This window comes from Physella acuta, unplaced genomic scaffold, assembly GCF_028476545.2.
Source record: "Physella acuta isolate Inbredline_101_S28 unplaced genomic scaffold, ASM2847654v3 ptg000052l, whole genome shotgun sequence".
Taxonomy (NCBI): domain Eukaryota; kingdom Metazoa; phylum Mollusca; class Gastropoda; family Physidae; genus Physella; species Physella acuta.
Window position 1 is genome coordinate 100680 of NW_026731572.1, and position 21182 is coordinate 121861.

Here is a 21182-nt window from a genome sequence, read left to right on the forward strand (position 1 = left end):
TCAGCATACATCACTTTAGTACTAATTGTTCATTATTAACATTGTAAGGACTATTATACAATAGTTCTCTCCCCTTCTGTGATAAGGACCAGATTTGACAAGATGGGCTGAAAAGACTTGACCCCTACAACAAGCAGGGCAAGTCCTTTGAAAATAAAGAGTGAGACCAATTCTAAAAAGTAGGGTTTGGTGCTATCAGTTACTGAGACAAAGGTAAAGAGCTTTTACTGGTGAATGAGGGTCATGAGTGGTCATGAGAAGAACTGTGAGGGTGTTCTGAGATACATAACAATGCTTCAACTACCTCAGCTTCAGATGCTGCTTGTCTTTCTTGCTCTTGCAGCCTCTGTCTCCGTCTCTCTTCAAACTCTTGCACTCGTCTGTTGTTTTGTTCTATTTGTTCTCGTAGTATTGCATCTTCAACCTGTAAGTTTAACAATGCACAAGAAACTGTTATCAAGACCATTTAAGATGAGAAGTGTGGCAACTGTCTGTCTTGAGTGAACAGTGCACACGTCCGTTCACAGATTACATCATCATGCATCTGCTCCCTTCGATGTTTTTTTGTTTCTGGTCCTAAATATGACCCTAAAAAATTAATTAAAGCTATAGGGGGCTCTCTACGTGGCATGTGCCGGCCCCTATCTGTTAAGACCAGGTGCTGTCTCGAGATGCACATCATGTTGCCTCCCCCATTTAGCATGCTAATCACCCAGTCAATGTAAGCGGAGATGTTAAGTCCAACAACAGGCCCTAGAAAGAATCTGCCCTGGTGAAGTGTGTAATCGAGTAAATCACCTGGTCTTTTGTCTGTAATTAAAATAAATGGCACACGTGATGAATATCGCACCCACTGCACCATTATATCCTATGGATGATGGCCAACAGCTGAGCAAGTCAGAAGGAGCCCTGGTACAATGTGCACTTTGTGAGTGCAACCCCACCCCTTAAAAACTGAAGAGAATGATTAAGGAAAAATGACATAATCAGCTGCTATTCTTAAAGAGTGTGAACAAAGCACATTTATAATTGGTTCCAGCTTTGTGAGGATCACAGAAAAGCAAAGAAAAGTGGCATCTTGAAAGAGCATGTGCCAGCTAGAAGGGGGGACATTTGCTCACAGCTAAATCTCAAAGCCTGTCTTATGAATGCTGGCAAATAATGTAAGACAGCTGAGCTTGAAGCATGTACCCCACTAAATATTGATTTTTTTCTTTGTCTTTTTCCACCTCATTGTCTGTTACAAGTGCAAGTTGCTTGTGAGGCCCAAACTCAGTTATGAATATAACGGAGCTCACAGGGGCTACGTAAGACAAGCACTTGCACAAGCAGTGTCTGGGCTCTAACTTCTTAGTGCTTTCTTGTGAGATTCTAAAGGCCATTCTTTGTTTGTATTTTTGTCTTCTTTAATGGCCATATTTGTTTTTAGAAAAAATAAATCTTGGCAGATGGATGGCTTGGAAAAAGGAGGTTTTTTTAGAGTCTGAAGAGGGCATGTCATTTAGGGACAATTGTACATTAATCCTCACTCCTAAATTGGCATGCTGCATGTTTAAAGTAGACTCATTCAGGGTTTTGAAATATTAACATATGGGTTGCAATTACATGGCTTTTTATGCAATTGTTGTGTTAATCAGATTGGTAGAGGCTAAAAAAACAGTTGCAGTGGAGAACAACTTAAGGTGGTTCCAAATGTCTTTTTAAAACTCTTTGTCCTAGGATTTATTTTCATCATCAAAGGTTCAGATTTCCTTGTTCCCTGCCAGTGTTAAGATTTTTAAATGTCTTTTAAAGAAAATACTAAGTTACACAAAGAAAATGTTTTTGATAAAGAAATATTTAGATGAGATAATTCAGTTTGGCTACTAAAATTAGTTCTCATTCAAAAGGAAAAAAGGGCAATAACTCTGCCTAACTGCTGCACATTTAAATTTTCACAAAGAATAAAATTTAAAATAAAATTCATTGAAAGAAATTTATTATTTAAAACCTACAGCTTTCAAGAAGGCTGGTCAAAACAAAATAGTCTACTTTCATACCTTGCACCTGCTTAAAATATTTGTATAGCAGACTTAAAATGTAACACAACAATGAATTTAACTGATATAGTATATTCTTATTCTTTCAAAGTATGTCTTGATACATGAGAATTAATTAAAAATTTTAACTAATCAAGTGGTATGTAATTGGAAAAAATCTTTTATGATTAAATAAAATTTAAAGATTGATGCAGCTTTACCTTTATTTACAAATGAAGTTTGAATCATTTGTTTTGTTTGAATCTTTTTACCTTTTTAGTAAGTAAAATAGCTTAACTTCTGACATTTTAATATTGTAATGTACACAAAATAACTATTAATAAGTAAAAACCATCAATAATTGTCACAACACCCTTACACACCCATGTCACACACCATCATTGTTTTACTAACAGCAATAAAACATGTTGTGAAGACCAGATGTTTTCATTTTTAAAAATTAAATATCAAAATAAATATATATTGTGTTTTTATGGGACAACATAGCAAATATTACACCTCTTTATAAAGTTATATTTTACATTTACTCAAATTTGAAAAGCACATTCAACTTAACATTTAAGCCCCTAGTTTACCAGGCAAAAGGAGCATAAAATGAAAGCTACAAAAGAAATCCTTTTTTAATTCTTGTTATACAAAATGATTGTGTTATTCAGATCATATTGAAATAACTGAGAGAAGAAAGAATGTACTTACTTCTGCTCTTTCCTCATCAAATTCAAGGTAGCCTATTCCATCTAACCGTATCAAGTCTACCCAACCTCTCCAAACAACACATACACCATTTAAAATAAATTGAGATTTTAGATGAACCTGAAAAAAACAAAATTTTCCAATATAAAAAAATTATGCTTTTTACAATGATGTATAACTTCAACACACAACATATGAAGCTTCAAATTTTTAACCAATGGTCAAAGCTATTTGCACATCCATTTGGTTAAAATAAATATGAGGTGTGTGTGCACCATGCACATTGCCTTTATTACATACTTATTGTTGTGAGAACATGCAAAACATTAAGAAATATCACAATTTTTAGTTTACTATTTTGACTCTACCAATTTATACTCTGATACAAAGATGAAAAACTGTTTTGAATAATATTAATGCATTATTTGTTCTTGACTGAAAAATGTAAGATTTTAATGTTCAAATGCTGTATGTCAATATATATATAAATTTAAAATATCAAGTTTGTTTTCTAAAATCATATTTTATATTCTATAAGTCAGTTTTTAAAAATTGCAGTAACTGTTCAAGTTCAAAGAATTTTAAAAGTGTATTTAATTAAATTAAAAGATATCTCAAAGTAATAATTTTTAATCAGCGTTTTAAAGTAATATAATTTTTAGACTTAATGCCTACAAATAAATGAGAGAACAATACATTTTTATTTAAGCAGTTTGTAGATTTAACTAACATGCACAGTTTTTATAGAAGAAAAATTATGGCTCTATATTGATATTTTTTAAAGATCATATTGATTGAATGACATGCAACTTAACGGATATTGAGATTATTGTGAATAAGCACTTGAAACCCTATGTCTAATAGTTTCCGTGTAGATAGTACAAGATATATTTTATTTTTTAACATCTAAACTAGATACTAGTAAATTAAAGCATGTTACTTTCCAGCATATACGTACACACACACATATATATATATATATATATATATATAGGCCTATATATATATATATATATATATATATATATATATATATATATATATATACCTATATAACTGAAATATTGCATAATATGTCAATTCAGAATTTAAAAATCAAAATTTCCACTGCAATGAAACCAGTGTCAGACTTTTTTCTCCGGGGGGGGGGGGGGGGACACACTATTAAAAGTATATATTTTCTATATTAATTACCTTTCGTTCGGGGGGGGGGGGGCGGAAGATTTTGCCTGGAAGAAACTCTGAATGAAACTGAACAACTGACGCATGGTAGACTTTATCAATAGTATTCTGTCTCCTTTTAAATTTTCAATTCAAGTCTATGCTTATTTAGGTCTATATCTAGATATAATCTGATGAATAACTTATTTCTAAAATAAAATTATTTAGGCTAGATAGTTAAGATAGCCTGCAATTAGTGTAGGGCAGTGTAGTAATGATTTTCATTCTACTTGATGAAAGTTTGAGCCCTGCTTGGTTCATTTCTTGGTTTGATCATAGGGTTTTTCATATTTGTTTTTAATTTACTTATTAGAATTCGCCATTATTATCTAGAGTAGAGTTCTAGCAAGTCTAAAAGTCTAGAATTTGATTTTCTCAGTAGATTCAGTAGATCTAGATTAATCTCAAACTAGATCTAGAAATATTCATTGTTTGTTGTTATTATTATTAAAATAATGTTATGATAAAATATAATTAGATCTTCTAGGTTCTAGATCTATATATTGATTAAAATTAAGATCGAGGTAGGGCCTTGTCTATTTTACTTCCTTCGTATAGATCTCTACCTCGCTTATGTAAACATCGTTAAATAGACCCCACTAATTTACAGGGGAGAAAGTCAACAGAGAAGTGAAGTCAATCAGTGCAGAAATCAGCAGACGACATGGTTGGCTTGCCGAGCTTGGCATCATTAGTGGGCGAAACGAAAAAGTTATGTTTAGTTAAAACTTATTTTTAATTGCTCTACTTTAAATATTTTACTTTGATGCTTTTAAATTTTCTTACCATGAGCCATCATTATTTTAAAGAATATAGATCTAGATCTATTAATTATTAAGAGTTAGATTCTAGATCTATAGTCTACACTTTGGATTTACTTCGGAGTTCTGCTAACATTTAACTTTGTTTAGTGGACTTATCAGTTTGCACAAACGCGGTAATGCGACTTCCGGTGCTTACCATCTAGGCATAACACATAGACGCGGGTAATGATGCGAGCAGGAGCATAGTGTGTGTTGGTTTTTTTTTTTTTTAGCCTAATTTAATTTTTAAAAATTACGTTAGCCAACAAGCGGTTCAATAACTGTGCTACGTAAACCTTAGATCTAGAAGCTGGCAAATACGTAGTTAGCCACTTTATCCAGAATCCACAATCAGATAAACGCATAGGAAACTTCACGCGGAATATGTTAGTCTCATACGAAATTTAAATCTTTTAACCTAGTCCTCCCTCTTACTATAACACTCCATATAACCCTTACTATAAGATCCATTGAAAAATGATGTTATTTTTGTGTTTATTGCCTTATTACCGGGTTGAGTTAAGATTACCGATAATAAAAAGCTACTTTTACCAGCAAAAAAAAGTTTTGGGGTACTCGCTTGCATTACAAGTTGGGAACCATTAACTTCAACCAAGGTCGTTTTTACGCGTGTTTGTAAAGCGTAGTAACCCAGCTACGCAGCTTGGAAAGGGGATTTCCTCTGCTAAACTAGGGCACGGCGCTCAGCTGACTCATAAGGCTTGGAATCATGTAGGTATAACTTCTAAACGGTGGGTTCGCGGTTTCATTTTTCGAGTGGGAGATATTTATATTTTTTTGAATATATATATATTCGGCCTATATTTTATTTCGGCTTTTCGGAAATCAGGATCTAAAGAACTAATACAACACACCTCATTTAAAGAGTGTTGATCCATTAAGTCTTTGTTGCGTAATGATTCCCTGTATTACTAATATCAAAACCTTGGTTCGTTTCCCCTGCCAAAAATTACCAAATAACAATTAAAAGGGTGGTTCCGTATAGGTTTTTAATCACAATGTTTTATGGCTTCGGAGGCAGTTCGTCGTCGGCATAATTAGTTTGGTCCGATCAATTTATACAGTGTCACTGCATAACGCCTTTTTATTCGAGTCCGTTACCGCTAGCGGATTAAATTGGCTCATTATATAATTATGTTTCATGTCTATTAGGAGAAGCGTGCCGGGGGAAGATGCGCCCGAGACAGGTAAATCTTCTGCCTTGAGAAATCAACAAAATACAAGCGCGTCCGTTGTGCGCGTTTAAATCTTACATTGTTGATAATCCCGACGTCGAGGGGGTGTGGCTAAACGCGGGGTGGGTCGCGTTCACCGGTTCAGGTTCATGTACTGCGACATCAAACCACGCGTGGGATAACGGCTTTATCCTAATCGCCTACTTAGTGTTTTTAACATCTACTTTGTTTGCGTAATCCCTTATGCTTTATAAAAAAAGGAAAGGAAGAAAGAAAGAAAATTCATTTACTCTGAATCCTCATCTCCCCCAATCCCCCCTCCTCCCTAGCAAACAGGACCACGCCCCAGAATGAGATACCGAATTAACACCATGTGTAATTGACTGGTTGAGTTTTAATCCTAACCGGTGTTTGTTATTTGAATTATTATGTTTCTTGTTAAACCGAAAGAAAAAAATTCTAAAATTAAATGCACATGTGGTACTAAAAAAACTTCCTTCCTACACCATAGAGTGCCTTAGACGTAAAGGCGTTTTTTATATGAATAAATGAGCAAACATGCCGTCTGCTAAAGGCCTACTATACCAGACAATTTGGATGAAAGATATTAGAAGACACTAAATTATCGATTTTTTTTTTTGGGTTTAAATATTTTGTTAAATAACAATGGTTTGATAGATATGGGCCTGTATTTTTTAAATATTTTAAAAATCCACCTGAATAAAGAATAGACCTAAAAAAAACTTCAGACTTTTAAAAACTTACACTCACTTTGTAAGTATATTATAACACAAAATAACTATGCCTGAATACGAAAATAAAATATTAGTTCATATGCCTAAAAAGTATAAATTATATTTTTTTTTCTTGTGTGGGTTTTTTTCTTGGCATCTTTTTTTTCAAACTACTTTTGTTGTAATAAATAGGCCTACAGCTTTTCTGTGCTTCACTCAGCGATTTTCATTTCAGTCTATCATCCTATAGACTATAGACTCTGACGTTTTTGATAAACCATTGATCTTATATTTTAAGTTTGAAAGGTATTTTAAGAGCCTATGAAGGTCTTTTTAGAAATGTAAACACGTCTACAGTATATTAAAACATGCAGTATTTTAAAAATCGATGTGCTTATTCTTTTAAGTGTTGACAGATATGTTAGAAAATATCATATGTAGGCTTAAAGAGCTTTGTTCTTCTCTAATGGAGATATATTTACTGCGTGCTATAAATAGTTATTTAAGGGTAAATGAATGTCGCAAGGTGGCCCAAACAGTGACTAAGGTATCAGAGTGCTCTCCCCTGTAAAGTTGAGGGGGTGCTCGCCCTTGAGGAGAAGGGAGTGCTATTCGATGCTTAGAATGCTAAAGCTGTTAGTTTGGGCTGGGGTTGTGTGGATTTTTTTTTAAATAAAGCGTGTTTAATTACCTTTCCTGGCTCCACGTCAAAGTTAACAAAGTCCCGGGTAGGAACCCGATCCTCGGCCCGCTCTGACCACGAGTTGGCGGCGAAGGAGAGCTGTAAATTCGTCCCCGTGCTGACAAACGCCTGTGAAAATTGAAGTATTTTTATCATCAATTTGTTGATAACATTATATAATTCGGAACTAAAAGAAAAAAAATATTCGATACAAGTCATACAAGGAGCTTGCTACCCTACACATCATGGTCTCTTGTCGGGCCTGTTGTATTACAACGGCTAAAGAGATTACCATATCTAGGGCTAAGAATACAATTTGGATCAGGATTAGTTTCTTTCAGACATCCCTCCGCACCTCCCTTCCCCCGATGAAAAATGTCCGAAAGAAACCCTAGATATGATAGTGATTATTAGCAATCAGTGTTTCTTCCAGACTTTTTTTCTCCAGGGAGGGGAGTAAATTCTATTTCGTTGGAGTGGGGTGGGGGGTAGACGTTCTTCGGGGGGGGGGGGGGGGCACCGAAGTGATGCCTGAAAGAAACTTTGTTAGTAATACCAACAAAATCAACTTTGGTACACACGGATAGCGTTCATGAGAGTGCCCCATAATTTAACACGCGACAAGGGCAAAATGTTTGAAATTATGTAAGAAACTCACTTCGAAATTAAATTTAGGGGGAAAAAACTTTTTTTTTTTCTTTCCACAAATAATTTTAAAAGAATATTGTGTTTTAATATGAGATGATATTCGATGTATGCTTTATAAAAATGCTTTTCGCGCTTGCTTTTTTTAAATTAAAAAGTATATTAGTGATAGACATAAATATGATATTAACTTCGAAATGTAATGCATGATAAAAATATGGGTTTTTGTTTGTATTTTTAAGAATCTTGTTGTATCGTGTTTAATATGCAGTTCAGTTCAATTTTTTTTTGAGATCTTCGAGTTTCTATTAGACTGGTAGTGGGCGAGGTTTAATTTTTTTTGGTAAAGTTTATGCATTATAGTTATAGTCAACGTGTTATTGCGCCTATGAAAACTTGACGTACAATACTCCACGAATAGGTTGCTATGTCGGCTGCGTGTTTACATAAGATAATCATTAAAGTAGACGTAGTAACCTTACAGGTGACAGAGTATAATCCTTGTCTCGTTTAAAGATGTAGGTCTATAATCTATAAGGCTCTGTCTCATGGCTTAATTAAACTTTGTGTTATTGGCCATTTTAAAATTCTAACTCCGCTTCAGAAAAATTGTATGTGTATTGAACATTATTCAACTTTTTAAAAAATTCTTAGATTATTATATTTTATCATTGAATTTATTTAAATAATTTTCCTCAATCTTTTTACAACCTGCATTATAGACCATTAAATAAGAAATACTATTTATTGGCCTATATTACTTTTATAAATGATTTAGATCTAGATTTATTTTTTATGTAACCTGCTTTGCTTAAAAAATTTTGAAAAATTAAAGAAGCAATTATTATTATCCAGATTTAGTTATGTTTGACCTTAATCAGATAAAAAATAGATTAATTTTTGAAGTAAGATAATTGTCTTACATATAAAATTTCCTTTTTTTTTCTTATTAATTTCTTGAAAATAAACTGATTGGCAATATTCTTGTACTATAACTTTCACTAAATGATTTCCCATTAGAATTTTTTTTTTAAACTATACTAATTCATATTTTTAATTAATGCTTAAATTCCCATCAAATAGGGAAACGTACGTTATATGAAAGCAAGCAATAATAATTAACTGATTCTATTCGAACAGTAGAGTTGTAATTAAAATTGAAAAGAGACCATCCGGCCAGTGGAACGGATACGATGTGTGGACACAGTGAAACGATAACTAGAAATCTAATTAGCTTTTTAACTGCCACTCTCGTTAAAAAGAATCTGTATCATTAGATGCGTAAATTGCTGTTTTATAGGGACCAAGAGACAACACAATACAGAATTACGGACGAAGTAACCTTCCTCGAGATAATAATAGAGTAAATTAAAAGGCTTTTAAGGTCAATTAATTTTTCGTCGAGTTTTGGAGAGAGAAAAAACATAAAATTTACGGTAAGTTCTGAGCCTACGGCCTGGGGGAAATTTTCTATTTTTACTGCGACTGTGTTTTACACCTCCTCAGAATGCCAGAGTCAATCCTGCCACGCCCACGACTAAGCTAATGTGTCAGTCAAGCTTGTGATCGCTTTGTTGATTTTAAGCCCTATAGCCTTTTTTTTTTCATCTTTTTTTTTTCCTTTATAAAGTTAGACTACAACGCTAATCGTTTGTAACTTGATTGACATAACTATTGTGTGTGTAAAATATTTCATTGCTTTGTAGAATTTTTATTAGTAGGATGTAAATTAAAGGATTGCCTATAATAAACGGCGGGGCGTGGTCATTGTGATACCACATTTGCATAAAACTTTTTATCAAGAATAGCATATTTATACAGCGATGACATGAAATCTTATGTCTGTAAAATAACTGATTTATTACTTTCTCGTATATACGAAGTATAGAGAAAGTCTTGTCGTAGCTTGCGACCGCCCCCCCCCCCCCCCCCCAACAAAAAAACACACACACACACAACTTAGTTTTAAAATATTACAGAAAATTGCGGGGTTTATTTTGTTTATTAATTTATTTATTTTTTGTCTCGGTGAAAATCTGGTATAATAAATTCTAAGCGTATAAATAACTATAAAATTAGTCGAAACATTTGGTTTCAATCTAATACGAATACGTTTTGACATATTTAGTTGTTTTTTTTCTTTATCATTTTTTTTTCAATCCGCAAAGCGGTGAACTTCAAAAGAAAAAGAAGCGGAGTTTTCAAGGGACGTAACCTTTAAATTATCTTTATCAGATTTTGTATAAAGAGTTGCATTCATCCGTCTATTGTAAAATACACGAACCAAGTTCGCGTAGTGATGAATATCGGTTAAAATAAGAATGTCTTTTGAATAAAGAATTGTTCAAACCGATTTAAAGAAGTTGTAAAATATAACTAAAAATTAGAAACATAGTAAGCCAAATGAAATACATTAAATTTTTTTCCAAATTTGTTTTTTAAAAAAAAAAAATAATTTTAAAAGAGACATATTTCTAAAAAAAAATTTAATTAAAAAAAAAGGGATTATAGATCTACATTATCACAGTAGATTAAAAAAATTCAATGACACTGCTATTTCAAACGATGTAATTCCAATACCTCTGTTATTTCAATCTCAGGTTATAATATTTATAATTTAATTACATATTTGGCATTATATTTCATCTACAAGCGAGGGTTCAAGTTTTCTACCCGATAACTTAGACACTTCTTTAAAAAAAAAAATTGGGTCTCCATACTTCTCCGTACAAGCAACGTATTTTATGTCAGGCTCATGTTACGGGTTGTCTAGCAGCATTTTTGCCCTTAGTATATCTCTGTACTAGTTAGTGTTGTGATGTTCCCTGTGCCCATAGCCGTTAGGGTAGATGATAAACTACACTGTTGTAACGGCTGTACAGGGTAGTCCTACATAGCTGTGCTGTTCGTACACACCCGTAGTAGTACGGCTTATAGTTAAGTGTTGAACCTAAACTTAGGGGTACGGTTTATAACTAAGTGTTGTACCTAAACTCTACGGCTTATAGCTGAATTGTATACCTAAACTTGAGGTACGGCAGATAGTTAATTGTCGAACCTAAACTCTAGAGCCTAAACTCTACAGCTGAGTGTTGTATCTAAACTTAGGGGTACGGCAATAAGTAAAGTGTGAAAACCTAAACTCTAGTTGCACGGCTTATAGCTAAGTATTGTACCTAAACTTAGGGGTACGGATTTAGCTTAGACTTAGAGTTGTACCCGAACTTAGGGCTACGGCATATAACTAAGTGTTGTACCTAAACTCTAGATGTACGGCTTATAGCTAAGTGTTGTAAGTTGTAACTAGACTAAGGGTACGTTATATAACTAAGTGTAGTACCTAAACTCTAGATGTAGGCCTACGGCTTAGTGAAGTACGGCTAAGTGAAGTACCAAAACGTAGGGCTACGGCATATAACTAATTGTTGTACCTAAACTCTAGATGTACAGCTTATAGCTAAGTGTTGTACCTAAACTAAGGGGTACGGTTTATAGATCTAGCTAAGTGGCAAAATTGCTGTGCTGTACTTGCACTTACTTTAACTTTAGATGTACGGCATATGGCTAAGTATTGTACCTACATCTGTAGGGGTGTGGCTTATAGCTAAGTGTTGTACCTGAATTCTAGAGGTACAGCATATAGCAAAGAGCTCTAATTACCACCGTGCTGGGACGGGATTAGCATATACGTGTTCTAAATTCAGCCGTACGGTAAGGATTACATAAGTGTTGTCCCACAGTCTTAGGGGTAGAGGACAAAACAGCCCAAAACGGAAAAAAAATTGAAAGTTATTACACACCAAAAAGTGTACAAAATAAAGACACGCTATTTGACGAGGGTTGAAATCCCCACATTTGTATAGTTTGCAGACAGATTTTCTGATACGTTTTTATAAAGTTTTTAATAACACTATTTTTTTTAAAAATATTTTGAAGTGTATAAATTAATTGGCCTAATTTTATGTAATAGTTTGATGTAGAAAGAAAGGAAAAAATGTATAAGCTAGAAAAAGAACAAGATCTTTATTTCACTTATTTGACGATTAGTGGGGCCGATGGATAGAGGATTGAGATAAATGTACCCGGTATTTATACACGCTGTTATGTAAGTGTGACCACTGCATATATATATTTGAACACATAATTCGGAGCCCAGGTTTGTACCTTGCGCTGATATCTGTGAATTTTTTAAAATTCTCATAAAGATGCGAAAATTAACATCTTTAAATTTTAGGTAAATGATCGCCGTGTTGGCGTTTTATATCTAAAATTGTTTTGAATCATTTGGGAATCGTGCGGGTCCCAACCATTTTCAAAAACGTTGCAGTTGATGTACAGTTTTCACAAAGGCAGCTGCACGTGGGCTGGGTATCGATATTTATTATCTATCACGGACGAATACGTAGATCTATGTCTCGCTGTAGAAAGCTGTCTTTTTTTTTTAATCGACAAAATTTATTTTACACAAAAAATGTAAAAACTATCATGATAGGTTAGAAACGCTTTTTTTTTAAAATTAGGTAACAATAATTTCGTTTTTAAATTTTCTTTGAAAATTATTTTCGTTGAAATTTTTCTATTTAAACTTGTAATTTTGCTGAAACTATGTTTATGCTGTTGGCACGTGACTTTCTGTTCTAACGGCGCTAATCTGTCATGTAAGTCAATGGGGCCTATCCTCTGTGTTGCTACGGTCCGTTAAACATTCCTTTGTTGCTGCGGATAGATCACAAGCTGCAGAGCAAGATATATCGCTCTATATCGGCGTTTTACTTTCTTCACTTTTAACACATTAGACATCATTTTAAAAAAAAATAAAGCAGAAGGTTTAATAATGTTAGATTAATATCGGTATTAACTGGGACACAATAAAGGCTAAAGTTGCCGGAAAGTTGTAGACTATTGTAGTAAAATCTAATCTAATAGACTTACTGATATTAATTTTTTTTTATGTTGTAAAAATCAAACTTTTAGTATGTCCAGAAAAAAAGTAGACACTTTAATCTATAAGCACATGCTATATTTAAATATATCTAAAAGCGCCCTAATAGGCCTAAGTAATATTAGTGCTAACTGCTGTTCAATCAGTTTTGTCTGAATTTGTAGCCGATTACTCAAAATAAAGCGCGTTACGGCATTCAAAAACACAAGCTTATATTACACGGACTGTATGTTTTAAGTCGAAACGTGTTTTGTTTTTGTATTTTAGTAGGCTTACAGTCCAACCCATATTTAATATTTAACTTTTCAAAAAGGTTAAAAATTCAGTTTTAAAAAATATACACCAACTTACCAAATCTGCGTGTCCTTCTCTACAGTCGGCTTGAAATCTAATTTGTCTTTCATCCATAGGTCTATCACGAAATCCAGTATATCTTACCTAAGATTTAGGAAGGAAAAACAATCATAACTTAAACCGTATCCATCGAATAGAATTTTAAAATATATTCACACGATCACATATTTAACATAACGGTGAAATCGAACCGCGGTTTGAAAACACTCCCTTGGAAATCCCACACACGTTTAAAAAAAAATCAAATTAAATAAAACATTTTATTAATAAGTACAAATCCAACAGCGCTTGAAAATTTACCGTCGAAAAATTTCTTACCTCACTTTCTCTACTTAATTTTCTAAAAAGTTCATCATTTTCAAAGGTAGGCCGCTGGTCGGGTACGACCCGTGGCATAGCGAAAGTAAACTTTTCCTTCAGTTCGCGGTACAATGTGTTCGCTACGAATGACAACATGCTGTCTGGAGAATCTTCATTCATTTTCTACTCCACAATAAAATTCGACTAATCTTAATTTTCATTGGTCGATATTTCGTGATTCTTTGATGTTAGTCGGGAATCTCGGTAGTACTCGGTAACGGAAATAACCTTATATGGGCTATTTACTTCCGAATAACTGGCAACGTCATGTACGAGATTTCGTTAGAAATCGTTCGAGTCGCTTAATATTCATGAGCTTTCCATATAAGGAATATTCCGCCCAGTTCTTAACCGAGGCTGACCTAGTTTCACACGTTGCTGAATCGGGAAAAAAAACGAATTCTCCCCCCTCCTCCACTTTAAAATGCTGCGACGGAAATCCTCATCGCCGCTTATTTTTTCCCCCTCTCCCCTCCGCTTTTTTTTTCTGCACTGCCAGTCTAGGAAACTCCAGTGTCTTGGGATTCCCGCATCGATCAGCTGTGCGGAAAACACCACGCGAGAAGTTCCAAACTTACAAATAAATAGTGAGTGAGAGAGAGTAACGAATAAAGACAACCATTTCAACATAGCTTGTGGATGACCCAAAATATTAAAACATTAGAATTATAAAATAAATTACATATCATCTAGATTCTATGACTTAAACTTTTGAAGAAGGAAAAAAAAACTAACATTGCCCTGTGGGATTTCTCCATGTATACCCGAAACAGTGATTGCTGTTTTTAGTAAATCTGCTCAATATTTTCTCTGTCTTGTCATCTTGAAGAGTATTGATTTTTCTGGCACTGAAAGATTTTCCCACGCATACCTGAAGATTTGTGTCAAATGTTTCCTGCATTGCGCAAATATATTTGTAATTGATTACAAAACGTGAGCAATTATTTTGAGAATGATTTACTCGTGTCAGCATTGTATTTATGAGTTGTTTTTTCTCTTATTCCGATTGACTACATGCAGTTGATTTTAGTTATTCAATTAGTAGAAATATGTTATTAAATAGTTTATGTTGTAGGCCTACATTATAAAGAATAAATCATGTTAATATCGCTCATTATCTTGATAGTATTGGTAGCATCTCATTGATAGCAGATAGGCTTAATCAAAAGGGTATGGCGAGACCTGTGTGGGAGGGTGGGGGCGGTGAGGTGAGTCAGTACTTTATCACAGAATGAATACGAATGGTGGTTTTTTTTTCTTGTTTTTTTAATGATAAATAATTTTGGAAATGCGATTTAAACTAAAACACCTACAGGGCAAATATGTAACACGTTAAATCATCGCTGAAACGATGTTTGCGCATATAAACGTATGTAACCTACATAATATGTGGACTTGCAACACCCTCACAGCATGACTTACCCTTGAAGATAATCACCAACCACCCATCCTACTTTTCTACCGCTATCACCCCACTCCCAAATTAGTTGGCCCAACTATGTGAGAAGTCATGTCTTCATATTGTGTGTATATATATATATATATATATATATATATATATATATATAATCAACTTCAACTGTTAATATTAGTCAATAACAATAGTTATCCATAATAAACATCATAATTCACATAAATCTATTTAGATACTGACAGCAATTAATTTCTATATTTATAAAAAATATAGGCCTATAATTTTCTAAGGCAACTAGGACTATATTCTAAAAGTAGAGCAATGTCTATTTTCTACCAAATGTAAAGAATTTTATTTAAAAATCTGTATTTTAGAATATTACAGCATTTATTTTCATGATTAGACATTTATTTAATTGAGCTAGATTGATATTGAGTGATAATTAACGTAACAATTAGGCCCTTAAGCCTTAATCATAATATTAGCTCTTTCGTTATTGATTAGCTCTATAATAGTAGAGTTAAGATTATTCACTTGTAATGATAAATAGGGCCGCATATTTATTTATTGAATGAAACTTTGAGTTATGGAGATTTGAATATAAATAGGCTCTACTTTCTATTATGGAGTGTCGAAATAGCAAGAAATTAAATGTAGATATGAAAAATTCTAGTATTCAACGTGTAATTGTTTCATTTAATTTTGGTTTTATTTTGAGTAATTCCTACTTCCGTTTTTTCTTTATACTTTTTTTCTTCACTGTCATAAGCAAAACAAAGATGGCGAAAGGATTTATTTGAGTATGTAAACAAAAGAAACCAACTGGATTATATGTATTAATTTTCATCTAAAACAAATTTCTCTCGACTCATGGTTTAACTTAACCAATTAGAAATGCTCGACCTAGAAGTTGTTCCAGAAAGGTCTCTGGGAAACGAGCAATGGGAATTTGTGCTAGGTAATTTAATAAATTTGACTTTTTCGTCATTTTCAAAAATGTAAATCTAACACTTAGCGTGCTTAGGCCTAATGAAATTTTGTTTTATTTATGTCTTAAATATGTTGGTCTATTTATATATAATGTATCAAATGCGGATGTAGATGTATCATGATGTTCAACATTAATTTTGCCTTCTATGATTGTGTAGATCTCTAGGCCTAAACGATTTTTTTAGATAAAAAGAACAAGAACTGTCAAACAAATTTACAAGTGTTTACTGTACTGTAGCTAAAATTTCGCCTCCCTTAGTAACTCACTATGTCTATTTATAATCATCACGTAATCTTATATATCCATACTTGAATTACTTGGATTTGTCAGCTGATTAGGCATTGCAGCAAGGTCAAGGATGAGCTTTAGTAATTTTTTAGTTGACTGGTAGTGGCAGTAGTATTAGTTTAGTTAGTAGGCCTATTATTAAAATTAAAAATAGTAGGCCTAGGCCTATAGGCCCTAACTATAATAGGCCTATTCAGCTTTCAATACTGCCTTATGCACTATACCTATACTATAATTATGACTATAGTTATAATATAGGCCTACTATTGAGTATTAATATTTGATAATCTAAATCTGCAAAGTCTACTGAATGTCTGCATCCTATAGGGCCTATATTATATCAACTGATATTTATCAAGACATTATTAATCTGTACTGAACCCTCTTGGTTCTGTAACCAAGTACTGAGCTTTTGTGATAGTTATCTTTTTACTAATTTTGCTGTAACACAGTGGGAGTATGAATTTAAATAAATTAGTAACATAGTTATTTGCGCTTTTAAAAAAGTAGTAATGCCTGAGGGCTCCCAGTCTTTTATTATCAATAGATCCCTGGCTATCTGTTACACTACTGATTGGGATGGCATTTTTTAGAAGCTGAAAGATTTTTTAAACAATTTATAACAGCTAAAAAGTAAAATTCATTTTGGGAGAAACTGAAAACCAAATGAAAAAGATCAGTAAGCATTTATTTTTAAAGATGCTGCAGATACCTGCTTGTAGCATTTCTTTTAAAATATAAGCTTATATTATTTTTTTTTTTAAATTTAGTTTCAGTTTTAATAGTTAAATTATTTGAATTTGTAATAATTTGTAGCACCCATCCCCTACTCTTTCATGCTATCCAACATTTTTACTGACACCCTCCTCCTCCATTCATCAAATTCAAATTTATCTAGCTCACCATTATCTAGCTCAACTTTTCCCACATAGCATTTATTTTTAAGAATGCTAGTACTAAGGGTGGTGATGCAGAAATGTATGAAAGGTGTGTATGTGGAACAAAATACCCTAAACTTTGTTTGTGTACCCTTAAAACTATTATTTTGTTAGACAGTGTCTAGTCTGGCTAGGTTTGTTGATGTGTATGTTGTTGAACAAGAGAAGCGATTTATTGAGTGACAGTGGGTGTTGTCAGCTGGGGCAAGGAGGTATGTAACGTTGGATCTGGGTGCCAGTCAAATGTTGCAATCAGAATGAGGAAGAGGTGTTGTATTGACATTGTCACTGAGAAATAGTTGATATCAAACCCATTTGATTAGCCTTAACCTCAACGACTTGCGTCTGAATGAAACAGGCTCTCACATGTGCAATGTTTACCAAATGTTTTTATTCAAATCAATTGGAACCAATGTTAGTCATACATTGTGTTTTATAGGTCACAATAGGTGATGAATAAAACTTAAGACATAGTATACTATTAGTCAGAAAATAATTTTTATTTATAACATAACAACTTAACAACACTTATTACAGTGTTGTTAAATTTGTGTAGTGTCTGTTGTTGGTAGTTAGTAAAAAAAATGTTATAGTTATGGCTAGGCTAGTATCTTGATTTTCATTACTAATATTAAGTTAATGTTTTCTAATAACCACCTATTTCTTGCAGCTTTTTACAAGCTTTTATTTAACTTGCTTCCTCTGTCTGCCTTTCGCCATGGATCAAAAGGGGGGGTGGGGTGGGGGGGGCAAAACTGTCATATTCATTTCAAATTTGGCACCATGTGGGTCAAGACTTGATGACAATGCAATCTCACATCAAATTTTACTTAATTGGATGACTAATTAATTTTTTATGGATTAATTAAAATTTCCTGAAATTAGTAGGTTGTCTCACTACTACTGCTCCGCACTATTATATGCGCATTGTCATGTTCATTTGGTGCACAATTGTTTTTTGTAATACAACTCTGTTTTATTAAAGATGTTAAAGTACTGAAAAAAGTGCATAAAAGGCGTTTTAATAACAAGCTTTTATATAATAATGCACTTAATAGGAGAAAATAAACGGGTCACTATATTATCTATTGGATACCTTTACTAATATTTAGGAAGGTACTCACGCTTTTCTGCATAGTTATTTAAATTTAAATAGTAGTATATTATCATATATTTAAAGAAAATCATTTACTTTCCCCTTTTTAGTGCATTATTACATAAAAGCTTGTTAATAAAATGTTTTTAATGCAATTTTTTGTTTGTTCAAGCTATGGCCATATTTTCTGAAAATAATAAAATAGTCAATTGTTGTGTAATAGATCTTTCCCCTGTATTGCATTTGTTCTGCTCTGTGTGTCTGTTCTTCTCTGCAAAGAAAGGTTACTTGTTATACACAATTGTAGTTTTACAGGTTTTCTATGATTTAACATAAAAACACATTCAAATGCTTTAATTAAAAACAATTTTGAGGAATTTCGTCCATGTGTGTATATTTACATAACAATTTTTAGTTATCCAAAACATCTTTTCAAGATGTATAGACTCAATCAATAGGTTGCAGAGGTTATAGAGGACATTGTTTCCACTGCCTTATTATATCATTATGATTCAATATAATTGTATGGCAAGTGTTAAGCCCAAAAACTGCCCCCAAAATATGCCAGGTACACATCAGATCTGGGTTGACCCTGGGATATCATATACAGTCAAGCTGAAGACAGTGTTAAAAATCAAATCCTTTGTGTTTTTTATTGTGTGCCACATGTCCACACCATTACACATTTTCTGATTGAACTGTATGAAATAAAAATTTCCTCTGTTGTTGTTTTTATCAGGGATGCCCTTTTACCAGGCAGTGAACATCCTTAGGAGACAGGATTCATCTATAAAAGGTGTTCAAGTATGGTACAGTGATCAGGTCAGTGAACTATCAAATTGTTTTGTTGCCAAAAATAAATAGTCTAGTGTGGAAGAGTTATTTTTTAAATCTGTATTGATTTATTTGGTACAGTTGCAAATGTTTAGATATATGAACCTTGTAGTCCTCACGAATTTTTTATTTTATTATTGAAATAGATGAAACTGTTCTTTATTTTAGAATAATTTTAGATATTTTGCATCTAGAAAATATGACAGATGCTACTAAGTTACTGCATAGTGTCGTTTATTATTTGTATAGAACAACTTTGCAACATTTCAATTGTCTCAAAATATTTCTTTTGGTTAAAAAAGTATGGTAAATAAACAAAAACTTCTGGCAAGCACTCACTGCTGCACTTTTAGCTGTATTAAACAAAAATCAATTCTAACACACCATATGTCACACAAAACGTCAACAACTACAATGGACATACTTGTGTTGAAATAATTAAACTACTTTTACAATTACTTGTGTTTAAAAATAAAAAATCAATTTGCTTTACTGAATTTGGAAAACTTGACAACTGTAAATTAAGAAATTTTTTATTTTATTTCTTAATTTACAGATGCCAATTTTTTATGTCAAATATGCAGTGTAAAAATAGTGGTATGATGATTGTTAGGGCAGACAGAACCTGTATATGTACAACAAAGTATCCTGTCAGATCAGAATGTTCATAGATGAAGTAGAGTTCATGTTTCTCTTATTTCTGCTGGCTATTGGAATGTCTGCTTCGCTGCATGTACTGTCCCCAGCATGTCAGGTGGTCTGGGATGACCCAATGACCCCACAGTTGCTAACACATTTAACTTAAGACTTTTCAGGAAGTAATCATGCATTTTAACTCTCATAAACATATGAGGCTCTTTTTATTTATATTATGTAAGAATGTATTGCTGTTAAAAGAGTGCTCTGAGTCTAGCCCACATCTGGTATTTGGTTTAGTTTCAAAATGTTTTTTTTTCTATGTACCTGCTTAACTTTTTTTAACAGAAGGAAACTTCAACAGTACTCTACTCTAATTGTAATATTCTGTCATTTAGTTTCTCAGGCAGGATTACAATTTAATCCATAACCCACTTCCAGTTCGGAAGAGATATTTTAAAATATGTTTTTAAAATAAATTTCTAACAGTTGCCATGTTAAACTCAAGTGTAACATCGAAGCATCACATGTGACAGTGTTAGATTGTACTATTAATAAAACCCACTTTCTCCACAGTGCCCCCTTCAAATGGATTTAGTGCTCAATTTATCTCAAGATGGGATTAAACTAATCTTTGATCCTGTTTCTCAGAGATTGAAAGTGAGTACCCTGTAGCATTCCTCTAAGCCTAGTTTTGCTCATAACTAAACCTCTGATCCTGTAATGTTTATTTTGGGTTAATCTTCTTACATGTATACCTAACTTGCAAGCTTACACATTCATTAAGCATGTTTGTATGTGGTGGCATAACTCACTGCCTAACCTGTTTACTCCCATTATGAGCCACAATGCTGAGTGTACACAATTTCTGGGGTTTCCCAATGTGAGAAGTCCAACTCTCCTAGTCACAAGGTTTTCTTACAACATTGTTTATTTCAAGCATAACATTGTTGATATGGCTACATTTCTTTAAACTCAAGACAGTGTGGCTATTTTGGGGCACAATATATATATATATATATATATATATATATATATATATATATATATATATATATATATATATATATATATATATATATATATATATATATATATATATATATATAAAAGTTTTATATATAACTTGAAAAGTTTTCATAAATAAATTATTACCTTGACCAAGGTAGATGTATAAAGTAACATTTACTACAGCTGCTATATCTTACAAATTAGTTTCTTTGCAAGTAATTTTATCATGGTGTTGGTGTACAGAAATAAAAGAAAGTTTGAAAATCTAGTTTTACAAAGTTCCACTAGCACATAAGATGCCCCGA

The 21182-nt window shown here is 32.9% G+C and overlaps 2 protein-coding genes across 2 annotated transcripts in view; one reads left to right on the plus strand and one right to left on the minus strand.

Moving 5' to 3' along the window:
* Positions 1–13765, minus strand: part of LOC131946588 (core-binding factor subunit beta) — a 44362-nt gene extending 30597 nt beyond the window's left edge. The window contains exons 1-5 of the mRNA XM_059307462.1: positions 13628–13765; positions 13307–13393; positions 7378–7497; positions 2736–2852; positions 305–424 (exon numbers count right to left, since the gene is read on the minus strand). Of these exons, the coding sequence (XP_059163445.1) occupies positions 305–424; positions 2736–2852; positions 7378–7497; positions 13307–13393; positions 13628–13765 (582 nt within the window). The remainder of the gene's footprint in view (positions 1–304; positions 425–2735; positions 2853–7377; positions 7498–13306; positions 13394–13627) is intronic.
* Positions 13766–15846: 2081 nt separating this feature from the next.
* The window catches only part of LOC131946480 (phagosome assembly factor 1), a 31820-nt gene continuing 26484 nt past the window's right edge, over positions 15847–21182 (plus strand). Inside the window, exons 1-3 of the mRNA XM_059307262.1 lie at positions 15847–16041; positions 19136–19218; positions 20443–20526. Of these exons, the coding sequence (XP_059163245.1) occupies positions 15978–16041; positions 19136–19218; positions 20443–20526 (231 nt within the window). The 5' untranslated portion in view covers positions 15847–15977. The remainder of the gene's footprint in view (positions 16042–19135; positions 19219–20442; positions 20527–21182) is intronic.